This window comes from Punctularia strigosozonata, assembly GCF_000264995.1.
Source record: "Punctularia strigosozonata HHB-11173 SS5 unplaced genomic scaffold PUNSTscaffold_1, whole genome shotgun sequence".
Taxonomy (NCBI): domain Eukaryota; kingdom Fungi; phylum Basidiomycota; class Agaricomycetes; order Corticiales; family Punctulariaceae; genus Punctularia; species Punctularia strigosozonata.
Genome location: NW_006767433.1, coordinates 4,627,416 through 4,645,037, shown reverse-complemented (window position 1 = coordinate 4,645,037; position 17,622 = coordinate 4,627,416). Strand labels below are relative to the sequence as shown.

Genomic DNA, 17,622 nt, shown 5'->3' with positions numbered 1-17,622 from the left:
CGTCGACGTGGCAATCAATTCCTGTAAGATCGTGGGAATATACGCCAGGGGCGTGAACCCGCGTAAGCCCTGACCTAGGGTCTTGATCAAGGATAGTTCGTAGGAGTGACAATGTACGTAGCAGACAGGGCCCCTCAAACAAGCTGGAAATGCAGCCAACCGGACTGTTGTGGTGTAGATATTGCAAACACACCAAAAAAATCTCGCTTGTCCTACCAGAGTCTCTATTGATCTTGGGGGGTGGGCGCCATACCAGTGCGCATGCAGTCCGTTTGGGCGCAAAACTCTAAACGCTCTTTCCTCCGCCCCGTCGCATCCGGCCACTCCCCGCTTCGCTCCGCAGGCAACAACCGCGTGTGCCTCATACAGGCCTTTCCAAGCTAACCGACGAAGGTGATTCTGGCACAAGCTTAAGGAAGATGGGGCGTAGAAAGATCGAGATTCAACCCATTACGGTGAGCACGAAGCCGCCCTGTTTTCTTCGTCAAACCGTAGACCAAATGTATTCCGTTTTCGCGCTGTTGTCCTCTTGCATCTTGGAGCAATATAAAGCGATGAAAAACGTGCTAATGAGTTATGGCGATCCTCCGACAGCATGAACGCAATCGTTCCGTGACGTTTATCAAGGTGAGCCAGTGGCCTACCCTCTTCCTCTATCCCCGCTTCCCGTCCCCTCCGCCTTCCTTGGACCGTCGGACGCGGTTGAGCTCATGGTCACGATGTCGTAAAAAGCCATGCTGGTCCAAAATAACCTGCCCTGACATATTGCCCTATTTTTGTCCCAATTCCTGGCTTGGCACGACCCGTGTGCTTATTATAACTCATCATCATCCGAACAGCGCAAGAACGGCCTGTTCAAAAAAGCATACGAGCTCGGTGTGTTGTGCTCTGTCGATGTCGCCGTCATCGTCTTCGGTGAGCGCGTACGGCAGACATCCACGCAGCCGATGTCGCTGATGACGTGGTCCTTCATACAGAAGATCGCCCTGGACATGGGCTCCGATTGTACCAGTACTGCTCGGGAGACATACAAGACGTGGTTAGGCGCCAGATCCATGTGCGTGGGCACTAGTGCCGAGCTCCAGTTGCACACTGACGATGATCCTCCGTACCAGTTCGAAGGCGAGAGGGATTTAAAGACCCCCGCCGACTTCAACGGTGCAAGAGGTGATGATATGGGCGATGACGACGATGGCGAGGGCGACGATGACGAGGGAACCCCCAAGCCATCCTCACAGAAACGCAAGGAGCCCGCTATCAAAACGAAGCCGTCCAAGTCAAGCGCAGCGTCCGGGAAGAAATCGACACCCGTCTCGATCGAGGCAAGTTCCCGTCCTATGCCGAGCATTCAGGGTCGCTAATCTCTTACTCTCGCAGGGTGACTATAATAAACCATCATCAACTCTGCCTGTGTCAGGCGAGCGTGGGATGCCCGCAGCGAAGCGTCCGCGGATCGACAGCACCAACTTGGGGCCAACGTTATCACCTCCAACGTTGCATCAGCCTCTCCAAAGGTCGTACATTCACCCCCCGCCGCCGCCCCCGTACGGTCAAGGCTACGCCGATGTCAATGATCCTTACTCGCACTCGCAGCCACAGAGCTATAGTTACTCGTACCCGCCCGGCAGGTCCGGCATGGACGACGGCTACTCTAACAGCGCGGCCTACCCCCCGTACCCGCCGCGCATGCCTGCGCAACCGCATCAGCATCAGCCGGTGCACGTGTATAGTCAGACCATCAACTCGTCTTCGTCGGGTGACGCAGCCTTCGAATGGCCTGTGCACGGAAGTGGACCTCCCCCTCCCCCACCACCCGTGCAGACTTACCAAACGCAGCAGCATCACTCTCAACACAGCACGTATCTTCCTTCCTATGCAACCGCATTGTGCTCATCGTCTTGATATAGGTGCGTCATCATCGGGCCATGCGCCTAACTGGTTGGACTTCCTCTCGGGTGCGGCAGCGGCAGCCAACCCTCTCCTCCCGCCCCCGCCTCCGCCTCCACCGGCCCCAGCCGTTCCGCTTTCTCCCCAGTCCACTGCGATGCCGCTTGCGATCGCCAGCCGACGCAAACGCGAAGGTGCTGGCTTGGGCGTGTCATGGGAGCGGGAAAGCAAGGAGAGGGAAGCTCCGGTCAAGCCTATAACCGCCGAACTGGCGGATGCCGGAATATCGGATAAGACGACGAACGCAGCCGACGAGGATTCGGCTCATCGCTCGCCAAGTGAGCCTGCGAAAGTCGAGAGCGGTCAGCCGAACGAGACCTCCGCGAAAGATCCGGAGGAGGGGCAAGCAGCGGCTGAGGCGCGAACTCGCAAGGATGGTTCGTCGGACTCGGAAGGAGACCTCACCGCCGCGGATTCGTCCAGTGCTGAGGCCAGCTCCGGTGCCAGTGGCGGAAGTTAGATTGAGTGAGGTTGGTTTGTGACTACGGTAGTTCGGGTTGCAGATTGCTCCGTAGTAGTGTTGTTAGTTTCACAGGAATAAAACGTTTCTTGACCTAATCCCTGAGAACACGTGATGCACGGGAAAGCGTCATTATGACCCGGACCGCGTTGATCGCCGCGTCGCGTCTGCCGCCCACCGCCCTTCATCTCGTCTTTGTTCATTCAGTACTCGACGGCCACTATTGCACGGCCTACATCCACAACGCGTTGGATTGCGTTCACATCAAGGAGACATGTCTAAGTCCGGAGATGTCTTCACTGGCGTCAAGTACTACGTAGTGCCGTCCATCCCGTCCGAGATCGCAAATGAATACCGAAAGACCCTAAGTCCGCCCATTCCGTGCTTAATGTCTCGATTCTTGTGAATAATTTACTTTCCAGATGCAAATGGCGCAACATCCGTACCTCTCCAGTCCGCCACACATATTATCACCGATACCAACCTCTTCGAGGGCTTTAGTGAAGTGGAGGATAAGGACGGTGTCTATTCCGTCACGGTGAGGAATTAATAATTCGTTCGCCGACAAATCATCTGATCTTCCCGCGTGTAGCCTTACTGGGTGGATAGATCGATGGTCTTGAGCAAGGCCGCGCCGTACGACCCCTTACCACAATGCCGAGACCACTTGTTTCCAAGCTGACTTCCCTTTATCAGCCCAGAACTATATTCTCCCGACCCAAACTTGTTCTTCTCCGGTGTAATAGCATGTGCGCATGACATACCCCAGGACGATGTATGCAGCATTCTCTGTACAACTCCCTTTGACTCACCGTTTGAACTTTCAGAGCGAGATCCTTGCTGGTGGAATCGGAGCTCTTGGCGGGCACTGGCGCAATGGATACGCTAGGGACGTGACACATGTCTTCTCTACCGGACCGCTGTATGACGAAACAGACGAAGACCTAGACGAGGACGTCAGTATCATCCCCGTGCATGCCATTCTCTCGCTGAATCATTCTTCTTGCATACCTTGTTCTCGCATTGTACCCTCAATCGGTAATACTGCGGGTTGTGTGCTACGAATCAGGCAGCACGGGACGTGTATCGAGCTGCGATGCAGTTCAAGGAGGTCACCGGCGTGAAGATCGTTACGCCCCATTGGTTCGACGACTGCATGAAGCTTGGCATTCGTGTCAGCGAGAAAGAGGTGAATATCAATGTGACTCCCGACCCCCCAATCTCTCCCATAATCGCGTCGTTGCTAACCAACCTATCGATCAGTACGAATGGCCCAACCCAGCTGTGTTACGACCGAGATCGCTTGTGCACCCGCCACACATTTCTCGAGCGGGCACGACAGTGGGCGACGCCGCCGAAGTCAACACCACGGCCCCGACGGCAGGCAGGGAGGATCGACCAACATTCGCCGGCACCTCACGGCAGAGGGCTTACTTTCTAAGCGTGAAGGAGGGCGAAAAGGGCATCGCAGTACCTCAGGAGGTCGGGATTGATCAGTTGTGAGCGCTGACGGCGAGATTTAACGATTTTCTGTAGCGCCATATTACCAACGTATGGCAGAATCGACGAATTTTACTCTCGCTGACCCTGGGACTACACGGGGAGCGTCGGTGAGCTTTCCTCCGGTAAGTATGATGTGCGATATCCTCATTCCGAAGTGCAGCGAAGGGATAGAGGCAGAGATTACGCGGTCTGGCGGACGAATTGTGACTTATGGTTTGGCCGGCGGAGATGGCTGTCGGGCTGAGGAGGTGGGTCAGATGTGCACTGTGGCCTTTCGGTCTAAGACATGTGGCGCCTAGATCGACCTCGTGGACGAGTGCGACGTGTACATCACCAGGATACGAAGCGGGCGCGCGTACGTTAAGGTGATTCCGGTCGTTTCGATTTCTTAATAAGGGATGTTCATGTATGCTCGGTTAACACAGGCCATGGAGAATCACAAGACCGTCGGCAACCTAAATTGGGTTTTCGCCGTCAGTTCGTCTGGCACCTTCACGGCGCCCACTCAGACACTGCTGCATTTCCCTGTCCCGCGAGTAAAGATCGAGGGCTTCGAGAGGCAGGTGAGTATGCATGGCTGTCGCCGTGAACGGCCAGAAGACAGCACTGATCAGTGAGCAGATCGTCACCATCACAAATTATACTGGCCCGGCTAGAGAATACCTCAAAAAGCTCGTAGAGCTGATGGGCGGAACATTCACTCCGAGCATGTCTACCAAGAATACCGCCGTCATCGCTGCTTTGTACGCCTTCCAAACCCTGTTACGTTGTTACATCCTGACGGAGCGATCAGTTTGAGCGGCGCCAAAGTCGAGAAGGCCAAGGCATGGGGTTTGACCGTGATCAACCACCAATGGCTAGAGGATTGTTTTATACAATGGAAGCTACTCAGCCAAGCGTATGTGGAACCTGTCTGCCCGTGCCACCATCATCTTGATCATTCTCGTCCAGTAACCTGAAATACACCTGCTTTCCGGAAGGAGTCGATTTCGCGGAGCACCTTGGGCTGCGTGGCGTTGGACGTGCCGTTCTTGATGATCGCATGATCGGCGCCGAAGATGACACTGATGAAGAACTGGCGGCCATGCTTCAGGAAAGAGAGGACCTGGAAAGAGCGGAGTCTGGCATTGCGCCACCGTCAACAGAGCCCCTCGGGGCGCATGAAGCAGGCGTCAAGATGACCGGCACGGATGTCAGTATGCAAGACGTGCAGGAAGTAGAAGCTGCCATATCGCTCGAGGTGGAGGACGGCGACGGCTTGATGGTTGTCGACGAGCAACCTCTGGAGGAGTTGCCACTCAATGGACGTAAGGCCCCAGACAATGAGGTCTCCAGCAGCACAAAACCGCGATCATCGCGCAGCAGGACGCGACAAATTGCAGACGCGGTAGAGATACCGACCAAGAAGCCCATGAACCGAGGTCAAGGGGCAAAACGCGCAGAGAAGGGCAAGGGGAAGCGTGTCCTGACCCCTGAATCTGAAGACAATGCTCAAGATGGGACTTCGATGCCGACGAAGCTCTCTCGAAGCGAACATATGGCGAGCAAGGAGAACATTATTGACCTTGATTCCGATCACGATGTACCACCTGCACCTGTACCTCCGGTAACACCGTCGCGCAAGCCGAGGCCCCGCCCTGTTCGCGCCCGTCTGACTTCAAAAGAACCGTATATTCCTCCACGACCCTCACAGCCATCACAACGGTCGATTCCAGCACCTCCATTCAACCCACCTTCGCCATCCGGAGTCCGTAATCTGACCAGAACACCGAGTCGAATGTCACACGTGGAATTGCCGCCAGTGGCGCACAATGTGCCACAAAAGCTGCAAGCCGCGTCCTCGATCCACGTCGTTGCTGATGAAGCGCCTGCGTCTTCCATCACGCGTGGCCGGCCAACTAAGAAGGGTGCAAAGAGCGATGCTGAACGGCCGAAATCCCGCACGTCCATAGCGCAAGTGTCGGTGCGGGACACAAGTGTCTCGACAACCGAGCTGGAGGATGTGCCATCGGCGAGGGTATACTCTAAACGCAGCGCTGCTATAGCCGCGGCTCAGAAGACAGGCCAGATGATGCTGGACAAAAACAAGTTTGAGAAAGAGAAACGGGGACGGCTAGGAAAGGGTGACTGGGAAGACTCTGATCGACGGTCAAGCACGGGTACCAAGAAGCGGGCTCCCACCGACACTGAGGCCACGGACGCAGCTTCGGACGGGGAGACAACGTCGAAGAAGAAGAGGCGAATAAGTACCGAGAGCAAGGACACTCGAAAAGCTCGCGCTACGCAGGCGGCGGCGGATGAGAAAGAAAGTGAGGACGAGCCCTCTATCAAGGTGGTTAAGGCTACCAAGCCCGGACCCGTCTCGCGGACTACCAGCAGTGGTGCGATAGACGGGGCGCCGACATCAAACGGAGGCCGCAGGTGAGTGATCTGAATGTTCTCTGAGGCCCCTCGTGTACCAAATCCACTGCGTAGGTCCAAGACGAAACCTGAATCCGTCAGACTACTCACTACTCAGTTGACCTTGCCGGAGTATGTGATAAGGGTACGTCTTGACGATCCTCGGTGCAAGATAGCAGCATACCAATCGATTACAGAACTTGAAGAAGTTGGGCGTCATTGTTGTCGCAAGTCCCCGGCAAGCCACGCATCTAATCATGAAGCGGATCACCCGGACGGAAAAGTTCTTGTGCGCATTACCCTACGTGGACTATATAGTCTCGGAACAGTGGGCGATAGAGTCCGCTAAGGCGAGGTATCTGCTACGTATGTTTCGCACCCTCGGTCCACTAGCCAAGAGATTTAGCTCAACCCGCCTTTTGCAGTCGAGGAAGATTACCCCGTCGTTGACAAAGAGGGTGAACGGAAATATGGCTTTGAGCTATCGATGTCCCTTGCGAATGCAAAGAGAAATGGTGGCAACCTCTTCGAGGGGCACGTATTCTACATCACGCCGAAGCTCAAGTCTCCCGATCCTGAGCTGGTGAGGAATGTCATTCAAGCCAACGGGGGCACGGTAAGACCTTTTTATATCTTTTTTGTATCCCTTGTGCTTACGCCCATGCAGGTTGCTGCCAAAGGCTCGAATCCTAGTATCCGTAACCTGAAAGGTCATCGCGAGCGCCATGTGATATCATGTCCCGAAGATGCTGCCATATGGATGCCTCTTGCCAAGCAACATTACGCCATCTACAACCCGGAGTTTGTCTTCTCTGCAGCGATGAAGCAGCAGGCGATTTGGGCCGATGAGGCTGACCGCGTCGAGGGTTCATTGATGTAAACTGGATTTATTGCCTCCATCTTTCTCGATTCGGAATCCACATCCTGTATATATATCATCCTTGCTTTCTCTTTCACGAGCTTTTACTAGTTCGGTTCGGTACGTCCTCGGGGGGCTGCGTGACGTGCGAATGTCCTAACCGTCAATATCTGCGCAACGGCGACCGTGGGCCCCCGGATGCAGTTGAACTTTCGAGCAGTAACATCCAGACATCCGATTCGGGCTGCGTGCTGCACGCAGCGGATCCACCATTCCCAGGTTTCTTTGCAGTTCAACAGATGACAAGCCAAGCGAGGATTGGGTGGGCGGACTGCAGTAATGTGAGAGATCGCGGCAGCGAAAAGGCCGAAGTCTGTCAGTGACTTTTGACACACCAGGGGAAACTTCAATCGACCACTGATGAGTTAACGACAGGTCTGTTTACGTGATCTGTCATGGTCTGACTATTGACCAGATTGAAATTGGTGGTCAAGTATTATGGACCTGGTCACCGGGTATATCACGGCATCTTAAGAAGGTCATCGTCATCCATGGTCTCATGCGTGGCAGCCTTTTGTGCTTGGTTACGTGTTCTTGCTGTATAAGCGCAGATACGTAACAACCCACGGACGACTTCTCATCGGAATGGGGTCATGGGCTATGCCTCCAAATTATTCTTCTGCACTTAAGCCACCGTACCTCCCCGGGTTATTTCATGCTCTCAACCGCATCGGCCCTTGCTTTGCATTGTGCATACCTAGGCCTGGTTCCCGTCGTACATCAGTATCAACTCTACTGCTCGTTCATGCGCCAAAACGATGTAGTCGATCCTGGGTCGTGGGATTGTGCCAACGTCGGTTCACTGCCCTAACTTACTAATGACATCGGCCCCCCGACGTCATTCGCCCTCAATTGCCGATGCACTTCGTAGTTTGACTGCGTTAGACTTCGCATCGACATATTCGAACGACGTCGGCGGTTGAACTTCAAGCCTTTACGGGGTTATATACGATGCACCCACATGTGGGTATGAACCTACGAGAACATAGGATCGCCTGCATATAAAGAGGTCCACCTCTGCTCTACCAGCGAATAATCCCGCACTCTTACCCTCGCGCAAACCCAACAACACATCGACATGGCCCAAGGCAGCGACAAATCCGGCATCACCATCGCCATCGTGGGGGGTGGACTCGGTGGCGTCTGTGCTGCCGTCGGACTAGGTCGTGCAGGTTATTCGGTACACCTGTTTGAGCAGGCAGAAAAGTCAGTGCCAGCCCTCCCTATGTATGCCGGATCGTGAATAACAAAGACGCAAGATTTTCAGAGATAGGCGCAGGAATCAGTCTTGGCCCAAATGCCATCACTGCGCTCGAGATGCTCGGCTTGGGCGACACGTACGAGAAAATAGCCGACATCACCGACGACGTGGATCCGCTATGGTTTCAGTTTGTAGAACATCGTGACGGCTCTATGATCCAAGAGGTTAATATTTTCGCGGTAGATCGGCTGTATGCCAAGAGAACTCATTGGGTTTGCGCTCTAGGTATTCAGCAAAGGTCGTTACTCTTCCGTTCATCGGTAAGGACTAGATGAATGTACCCAACATTTGCTCACATTCAAGATGCAGCGCGAAACTGTTGGACGGTTTCATGAAACATCTTCCTTCCAATGTGAAAACGCATTTTGGCAGCCATATCACTCACGTCGAAAATGTGCTCGGAGCTGACGGAAAACCAGCTCGTGTTCGCTTGAGCATCGAACCTCATGGAGAACACCACCCAGATTGGCCCCAGCCGGATCACGTATTCGAAGCTTCGGTCGTCATTGGGTGTGACGGTGTCAAGAGTATGGTACGAATGTGGTACACATGAACGTTTGGAACTTGGTTAATTAAGACTCTCAGGTCCGCAAAAGCATCGAGGAGTACACAGGAGGGCGTGTTCGCTATACCGGATCATACGCGTATCGCGGCTTGCTCGATACCAAAGAAGCTGTCGCGCAGATCGGTGAAGGAGCGACAGTGCCTACGATGTGGCTGGCTCTAGACAAGGTACGTGCAGGCCGTTTGACAGTCAACCCCGTTGCTCAACATGTTTGGTTTATAGCATATCTTGTCTTTCCCGATTGAGAAAGGAAATGTCATCAATGTAGTGGCATTCGTGTCCGATCGCTCGAGTCCTCCCGACGAGCGTGTATGGAAAGAGTCGCGTTGGGTCAAGCCTGTCCCTGTCGATCAAATGCTCGGGGACTTTGAGGGCTTCGAAGACAAGGTCATCAAGCTTATGAAGGTATAATGATTGTTCATCGTCCATATCGGTATCTCTGAAAGGAGGATGTTCCATAGCTGATCAAGAAGCCGGAACAATGGGCTCTTCATGAACTTGTCCCGCTGAAGCAGTGGACTGTTGACAGGATCACTCTTCTCGGAGACGCGGTGAGTAACCCTCGTGCACGTTCCCCGTCATGCGCTCAATATCAAGCACCAGGCCCACGCCGCGCTGCCCAACAATGGTGCTGGGGCAGGTCAAGCGATTGAAGACGTTTACGTGCTGGCTTCCCTGCTGTCCGATCCTCGCTGCACGGAGACGACGCTGCCCGAGTTCCTGCTCGCGTACGAGAACGTGCGGAGGGGACGGGCCAGCGCCCAACAAGTCCATAGTCGGGAGGGAGGCGAAGTACGTGTCTTGCAAGGTATATATATTCCTCGCTCATTGTGTGATAGGTCTACGAATACCGTGGGCCCACGGGCAGTGACCGAAAGGCTCTGGCCGAGAATCTCAAGGGCCGATTTGATTGGATCTGGGTGCATGATTTGCGTGCAGACGTCAAGGACGCGTTTGCGTCCCTCGCGGCTAAGGGAATCATTTCGTGATCGAGCTTGTAGACGTTGAAATTCGCGCTCGTCCTGTTGTACAATAATGAAACAGAACTGACGATCATGCACGATGAAGATATAGACGACGTTCAACGACCGCAACTCTGCCCTCGCCGGACCAAGGAAAGATCAAACGGCTGCAGTAAATTAACCATGTTGCCGCACGCGAATAATAGTACACTTCTAATCTAGGATCAATAAGGATGCGAATTGGAGCCTATCCCCGTTCTATCTATATCCTATACGGCTTACGCACCACTCGGCCGCGAGCCAGAGCCCGAGCCAGAGGCCAACGGCCCAGACGCAGACGCAGATGCAGATGCGGGCGTGCCGCTGAAGCTCGTGCTCGCTCCTACCGAGCTCCCGAGGCTGCCGTAGAACCCTTCCGAGCCACTGTCCGGCCGCAGATCCTTCGTCGCCCTTGAACGTCCACGATCAATCTCGGCAGCATCCCTGACGCGCCTCTTCTTCCCTTTCGACTGCGATGGGGTAGTCTGTTGGGCTTGCGGAGAGATTTTAGGTCGCGATGACGCGGGCTGGTACGGCGGACGGAGGAAGCAAACGAGGACAAGGGCGACGAAGAGGATGCCAGCGGCCGCGACGAAAATCGCCTTAGGGTACGTCCCAACCGTGTTGGCATACAGGACGCCGAAGACGATGGGCCCGATAATCTGCTGACCGATGGCCTGAACGGAGGCCATCGCTCCGAAGAGCTGGCCCTTGCCGGCGCCAGGGGAGACCGTTTTGCTGTCCGCAGCGGCAAACGTTTCGCTCCTTTGCACGATGCACAGCGCGAGGCTCTGCAGCGCCGGGACGACGCCGCTGCCGAATCCGCTGAGGACGGAGAGGAAGGTAAACAGTGCGGGAGTCGACGGCACAAGCGCAACGAGCGCGTTGGAGAGAATGTCGATTACGAGGGAGACGCGAACGAGCGCGAGATCGAACGCCATCTCCTTCGCGAGGGATTCAGAGGTGATCTTCGCCGGCTTCGGCTTGAACGTCGAGATGAAGACTATCCAATAACACCGATCAGTATGACACGGTAATGGGAGGTGCTCGCAAAACGTACAGGGCATGACGAGCAGCGTATACACCATCCGCACACCGGCGGCGATGGTGATGTAGATCGATAGCTAGGGTCGATGGTCATTACCGGAAACGCGTCCAAGTATAATAGATCACACCTGTTCGGCACCCCACTCGAATGCATGTTCTGCATAGAGGTACTTGATCTGGAATAAACCCTGAGGTACGATCAACACTTTAGCGTGGCGAACCAAGAACAGATCGACTTACCGTGCTCAACAAGTACCCGAACAATGCAGCGCCCAGCCAAGTCATGCTGTAGTCCATCTTGGTAACGCCCATCTTTCTCGGATCCGCAACGCGTCGCGGGAGGAAGAAAGCGAAGGAGAGCAGGATGCGGGCGATGTGGCCCTGTTTCTCTAGTTCGGCGACCGCGCGATCAGGGAGTGGCTGCTGAGATGTAGCAGCCGAAGCAGCCGGGACAGCGACAGGCGTGTGCACACGGCTCATGCTCCTCGTTGGGGAGAAGAAGACCTCGGTACCAACTACGTCGGTTCCGCCGATCTCGGCCTCTTCGTCGTCCTCGATGATCCTGCGCTCTTCCTCCAGCAGTGCTTGTTCCTCGTCCGCCGCCTGTTCCACGACTATGGCAGGCGTTGCCTTGGCATTATGCTTATTGCGCGACTCCGGGACGACGAACGCGGTGAAGAGGAAGTTGACAAAGGAGATAGTCGCAGCGATGACGAACACAGAAGTGACCGTCTTCGTCTACGCGTTCCGGTCAGTCCTTATTTCTACGCCTGATTTCTCGTAGTACTTACTCCAGAGATAGGCAACGTGTGGTCCTGGAAGTACGGCAGGGGGATCGGGTTCCTGATGAAAAAACCTCCGAGAGCAGGGCCGAAAGAGACGCCGAGGAACATGATCCCGATGAATCGGGAGAAGATGTGAGCCCGAGAGCCATCCGACGTGCAGTCAGCAACGTAGGCCGAGGTCGTGGCTTGCATGGAGGACCAGCCGCCGAGGAGACCCTCTATGAAGGGCGCGATGACAAGGAGAACCTGGCCATACTCGGGGCGAGAGAGCGCGGAATGGGGGTGCGAGACCAGGACGAAGATGGAGTCGCTGCGATCGCGTAGTTAGTCCACGCCATTGCTCGAAACGAGACCGACGAGTACGCACGTGACAAACATGCCGAGGCAGCCCATGGCGAGGACGCGGGTACGGCCCTTGCGCTCGCCAAAGTGTCCCCACCAGGCGGTGGTGATGGCGGACATGGTGCCCATGGTGGTCATCATGACCGCTTGTATGCGCGCGGCACCAGACTGAACTGCGGGATCTCGGAGACAAGGATTCGATGAGCGCGGTTTTTTCGCGATCGGCTCGGGCTCGACGTGGATCCCGGGCGACGACGGTCTGTGGTTGTGTGTTGCGGGCTCATGTCCGGACGTTGGTCCAGACCATGGTAAAGGTTGTGGGGAAGGAGCGCGTGGGTTGAATATGATGCGTGATAAGGAGTCGGGAGAGAGCGAGTGCTGGTCGAGAGCGGCAGAAAGGACGTCTAAGGTAGAAAACGCAGAAGACGCTTGGTGAGAAGCGTTGGTGTGGTTATACCGTTCGTAGACGGCGTCGCAGGCGAGCTGGGTGTAGACCTGCACTCTGGGCGCGAGCGTCATCCCGCGCACCACGGCGCTGAGCAGCGCAAATGGGACCAGCCTGTGTCGGGGTGATCATGAAGCGGCTGCGAACGCTAAAGCGCGAGGAGAAGACGGACCATAGCGGCCTGGGACGATACCAAGCCTTCTTGACCGGTGGCCGCTCGGTGGCCAGCAGCGGTTGCGTCTCCGACATGTTACTAACTGGAGAGCCGTGGTGGGCGTTGACAAGAACGACGATAAGTAAGTTACGGCCGTGTAGATATGCTGGGGCCGACTGCGGGAGCGCTTAGCTTGCTCGACGCAGCGCTACGGAGCCCCATGCGGTCGTCGTCCGGATCAGGCATGTCACCAGTGACAAAGCCCCTTATCACCGCACAGCCACTGCCGTGCCGTCCCTTGCGGGGGCGATCCTTCCTTCTCTCCTCCTCGAGCGATATCAACCCGTGTTCATCACATTCAGCGCGATGCAGCCGTGCAACTCGGCACCCGGGTAGGTGAAAGCACTTGCACTTGCAGTGAGGAGGCCACCGGGGTGTTGCCTTGAGTGCACTTACGACGGCCGTTCTCAGAATCAAATCCGCCCGTTGGGAGCGCGTCTGCCGGGACGGAGCGGCAAGAATCTCTGGACCACCGCGTTCGGACCACGCGACCGCTGCCTGACTGAACTCGACTCAACCTGCCTCTGGTCGGTGCGGTACTCAGCCTCTCCATCAAACTTGAGCATGGTCAACGCCTGGATCCCATCAACTCTGCTTGATACCACTCAGTGCCGCTCAAGCTGCAGGTACACAAGACCAGGTGGACATGAAAAGCAAAAAGCCCAAACCTCTATCGATCGGAGCACGAGCGGGGCTACCATAAACATAGCTATCGACACCACGCCTCCGAAGTCGAAGTCCGCTAGAGCTTCGTATTCTGGTCAAAAGCTTCCCTGACCTATATCGACGCTCAATCGTCTCTTCTATCGTGAGTACATCGCGCCTCACCAGGCTCATGTACTTGTCGTCCGCGAGGACTCGGTACCCGGTCAGCGCCAGCGACTTGATGGCGAACAGCATTTGCTCGTGCGCCTCCGTGCTCTTGGCCGCATCCGCGAACGGAGGAGAATGTGGAACAACGCCAGGATTGTTGGTGATGCCTAGACGATGCCAGGCATTGGTATCGGCGTGCTATCCGTCGACGTGAAAGTACTATACTCACCGACGTTGGGGTGCAGCGCAGGGATGTCTGCGGCACAAGAGTCAACGAGAGCGATAGGGAACCTCAAAGGAGCAGCACGTACCGTAACTGACGTTCCCCTGTGTGTAGTTTAGGTTACAACGCGTACCGACGAAGTGACAAAACAGAACTCACGAAGTCCGTCGACCCTCCTGTTGGAGCATTGACCATGGGAGGATCGATGTGGTAACGCCGCTTCATGGTGTCCCAGTATTCCATCGCTGCAGTACCGCTCAGCTCGTGGTGCAGCTACAGGTCACAAGTGGTTCAACCTAGCCATTTGTTCTGGTGAAGGTCGGCGTACGACCACTCGACGTTGATCTTGTGCGTGCAACCGGTGGAGGCAGATGCCGCTCTGCTCCAAACATGAGTATGGGGGTTGCAGCACCCGTTCGTACACGCCACTCACTCCAGAGCTTCTAGCACTCGTGTTTGAAGTAGCTCCAGCTCGCTTTGCGAAGGCGCACGGATGAGCCATGTCATCTTGGAGTAGTCAGGTATAGCTGTGCGAGGCCGCGAGGGTCAATACGCGTGAAACTATCTTCCGCTATATCTCGCTCACTTTGCGGGACATGATTTTCTGTGCCCTTTATCACCCCATGAACACGCTGATCGGGCTTGATGTGCTGTCTCAGTGCCCCGATACTGTACTGACGATTAACAATGTCTAGCGGTGTCTGCCGGAATGGATCACCTGGAATACGCCTGAACAGCGGCATCGAGAGCATTTCTTCCATCCCACGGATTGAATGCCGCCTGCGGAATTCGAGTTAGATGGCCCTTGTAGAGCGCGACAAGGGAGTAGCACTTACATGGGCTCTGTGGTTTTGACGTTGATTGTCAGTTCTCGCATATACTGCCTCAGAATTGAACCAACGCACGCCTTGCCGAAATATTCGACTTCCACGATGGAGCATGCTAGGGACGTGCCTATGTCATGCTTAGGGCCTGGGTGACACCTACAACATCTTCTGAATACCGTCGATACGATTTAGCAGAATACGTACATCAAACAAGCGTCCATTCCTTTGAATGCTCCTTTTTTCAGAAGCGTGACTTTGCCTGCGCCTCCTTCCTCGGCTGTAATGACTTCATAAACACGAGAAATTTTGAAATAATCGAGACCTCGTTACCTGGGGTGCCGAGCAATACCACGGTCCCATTCACATCTTCTGATATCAAAGCCTCTTTGATAGCCAATGCGATGCCGCAACCAGACATGGCGCTGTCAGAAAAGAGCCAGAATCAGGGCGTGATTGCGAGCCACACCAAAGCACTGACATCAGGTTGTGCCCGCATGCATGCCCCATGCCAGGCAAAGCATCCATTTCTGCACAAATCCCAATAGTCCGTCCGCCAGACCCACGAGTATAGGTGGCTCTCCAGGCAGTGGGCAGTTCTTCATACGGATTGGTTACTTCAAATCCGCGCGCCAACATGAACTCAACGAGCACGTCGTGTGCATGCCTAGAAGTCTTGTGAACAAACGCGTAATGACAGACTGGATTGTAGGAAACTTGCCTCTCCTCAAACATGAGCTCGGGATGCGCTGGTATAGGGCTCAGCATTGAACACAACAGGAAACACGTTCGCAGTACCGTGTATATCCAAGCTAAGGTCTCTGAGCGTAGAGGATGCTTCATCGACCTTGGCTTCGATGTGATTCATCACATCAGGAAAGGGTGCATTGACGTCGGTCGACATTTGGACCATGGAGACGTAGACAGTTCCAACGAGGAAGAGCAGGACGAAGCACGTCCGTTTGCTAGAATGGCTTCTAGCCTACAGACTTCAATCGCGTAGACTGAAGACGTATCCACGCCTACGAGTCTTATAGTAATGGCGGGGATGGGCGATTGCAATGGGTAGTGGCGCACACAACGCATGCGTCATGAATCGATTGGCCAGGTCACGCGAATATTTTGGGCATAGTGAAGGATCTGAAGATGGAGAACTACGGGTCGGCGGTGCTCGGGCCTGTGCGTGAGACCAGCACAGAGGGAAGGATGTGTGCGTAAAAGATGGATGGCGGAACTACGGAATGGAGACTAACCCTCTGACATCTTCGTGGACAGCGTGGTTCGAGTATCGGTCCTGGTGGCACCAGAGCGAACCTGATGCAGAGGGCAAATGCAGGAATGCGTTTCAGCGTCCGTGCAAGTAAGACGGAAGATTCTCGCTCCGGGCGACACAAGAGGCAGTTGTCATGGAAGATTGATTGGTATGGCAAGCCCTTCCAATACGCTGAGCGCCGATAACGCAGTGAAGGGTGGACAGCGTTTGCATATTCCCATACATAGACGTCGAGCGGGTCCTCGGGCGTTCGTGATATCCGATCTAGGTCCGTAATTGACGCGTTCAATTCCTGTGGGGGCGCATGAACACGCATGGCACTCCAAGCATACGAAATACGAAGCGTTGTCGTAGGTCGCCGTTGACGGGCAGTTCCGAAGAGATATCAAGACGAATGTCCTGCACAGCAGGGGCTGTGACGTACTTTGGTAAGCAGGCGTCAGCGTAGAGAGGACCGGTGCGAACCCCACCAGAGCTCCGATCCCTCAAAGAGGCGATTTCGGCCATTTTCGGGGTTCCGGTGAAGGTCCCAAGAGGCCGAATTTCGGGGATTTGACATCAGACATGGCCCCGAATTGACGATTTTCGGGGCAAAAATGGGATCGGAGCTCTCCGAGACGCTTCACAGCTCACCGTCGCCTAATACACTTCAGTGTACCTAGTTGTGCACCAGAGCACTCCTTGTCGTCTCAATCGGATCCAGATCCCGACTATGTTCACATCCCCGTCTCCGTCTCCGTGCTCGATTTGTCCATGTTCCCGCCATTCTCATTGCTTGCTCCCATTGTTTGCCTGTTCGGGGACTTCACAGCTCTCAGAAATTCTTCCATGTTCTTTATTAGCACGTCCTGGATGCAGCGGACAAGATCCTTGTACGTGCGCCAAGCACTTGAAGCCTGCCTGATTCTGCCTATCGGTGGAGAGAATGGTGGTGGAAGCAATTCGGGACATGGCGAGCTCTAAAAGTATAGTGAGTAGATGAGCGCAGTGGGGACTCGAATTTGCGCATGCCAAACAGGCAATAATTTTCTGGATGGGTACCCAGCCAGTGTCTCATAGCCTAGCGGTTGTCACGTCTGGGCTCCAATTTCAGGGATCTTGGATCGAACCCCGCTCCTAATCGCCTGTTTTCGGAGCAGACCAGGATGTAACATTTTGCCCTCTACCCCCATGTTTTCGGGGTTTTGGTATCGGAGCTCGCGCCCGTAAACGGGTGTTTTTCGGGGATTTTGGTGGCTGTGTGGATCGGAGCTCTGGCGGTATTCGCACCGGTCCTCCTTCTTATCCCCAGCATTTTATTCGACCCTTCGACTGAACCACGCCGTATGTTCGCCGACGACAGCGCCGCTGTGACTCGTTCTCACTGAACGACATCTTACTGCTGATTTGATGACATATAAGAGACTGGCGTGCAGCGGCTGCAGCAATGTCGGCGTATGAGTGCCGGTCTCCAAGCCTTGAATCAGCCTTTTGCGTGAGGCAGCAATTCGTTTCAGGTGTGGATGTGACTCGGAGCGCTGTTCTGCGTACTTGACCAGAGGGGCACACGACCAAGCCACCCTAATTCATTAGCCGACCATATACACGTAGGAAGACTGTC

The 17,622-nt window shown here is 54.9% G+C and overlaps 4 protein-coding genes across 4 annotated transcripts; 2 read left to right on the top strand and 2 right to left on the bottom strand.

Annotated features, from left to right (window-relative positions):
* Window positions 1-576: 576 nt before the first annotated feature.
* PUNSTDRAFT_140961 (uncharacterized protein) lies at window positions 577-7,286 on the top strand (the record flags this gene model as incomplete). The annotated part of the gene is made up of 23 exons (XM_007379595.1): window positions 577-627; window positions 840-915; window positions 978-1,057; window positions 1,116-1,322; window positions 1,378-1,855; window positions 1,908-2,402; window positions 2,830-2,945; window positions 3,000-3,043; window positions 3,104-3,182; window positions 3,235-3,363; window positions 3,477-3,596; window positions 3,671-3,889; window positions 3,944-4,017; window positions 4,071-4,158; window positions 4,210-4,275; window positions 4,336-4,473; window positions 4,532-4,653; window positions 4,704-4,808; window positions 4,862-6,331; window positions 6,386-6,455; window positions 6,508-6,676; window positions 6,736-6,926; window positions 6,978-7,286. The coding sequence occupies 23 exons, from the start codon at window positions 577-579 to the stop codon at window positions 7,188-7,190; spliced, it is 4,800 nt and encodes a 1,599-aa protein (XP_007379657.1). The 3' UTR covers window positions 7,191-7,286.
* Window positions 7,287-8,258: 972 nt separating this feature from the next.
* On the top strand, window positions 8,259-10,138 carry PUNSTDRAFT_140960 (FAD/NAD(P)-binding domain-containing protein). Its single transcript, XM_007379594.1, has 9 exons — window positions 8,259-8,435; window positions 8,489-8,654; window positions 8,716-8,750; window positions 8,800-9,022; window positions 9,076-9,222; window positions 9,278-9,460; window positions 9,517-9,606; window positions 9,659-9,847; window positions 9,895-10,138. The coding sequence occupies exons 1-9, from the start codon at window positions 8,308-8,310 to the stop codon at window positions 10,042-10,044; spliced, it is 1,311 nt and encodes a 436-aa protein (XP_007379656.1). The 5' UTR covers window positions 8,259-8,307; the 3' UTR covers window positions 10,045-10,138.
* Window positions 10,139-10,188: 50 nt separating this feature from the next.
* PUNSTDRAFT_49416 (MFS general substrate transporter) lies at window positions 10,189-12,943 on the bottom strand. The gene is made up of 7 exons (XM_007379593.1): window positions 12,848-12,943; window positions 12,256-12,789; window positions 11,895-12,198; window positions 11,344-11,841; window positions 11,232-11,291; window positions 11,117-11,180; window positions 10,189-11,059 (listed from the first exon to the last, which is right to left on the bottom strand). Exons 1-7 carry the CDS (start codon window positions 12,922-12,924, stop codon window positions 10,296-10,298), a joined length of 2,301 nt encoding a protein of 766 aa, XP_007379655.1. The 5' UTR covers window positions 12,925-12,943; the 3' UTR covers window positions 10,189-10,295.
* A 1,273-nt stretch (window positions 12,944-14,216) lies between these two features.
* PUNSTDRAFT_56775 (uncharacterized protein) lies at window positions 14,217-15,653 on the bottom strand (the record flags this gene model as incomplete). Its single annotated transcript, XM_007379592.1, has 9 exons — window positions 14,217-14,304; window positions 14,359-14,452; window positions 14,512-14,594; window positions 14,644-14,756; window positions 14,857-14,908; window positions 14,957-15,029; window positions 15,083-15,174; window positions 15,231-15,498; window positions 15,548-15,653. 9 exons carry the CDS (start codon window positions 15,651-15,653, stop codon window positions 14,217-14,219), a joined length of 969 nt encoding a protein of 322 aa, XP_007379654.1.
* Window positions 15,654-17,622: the final 1,969 nt, after the last annotated feature.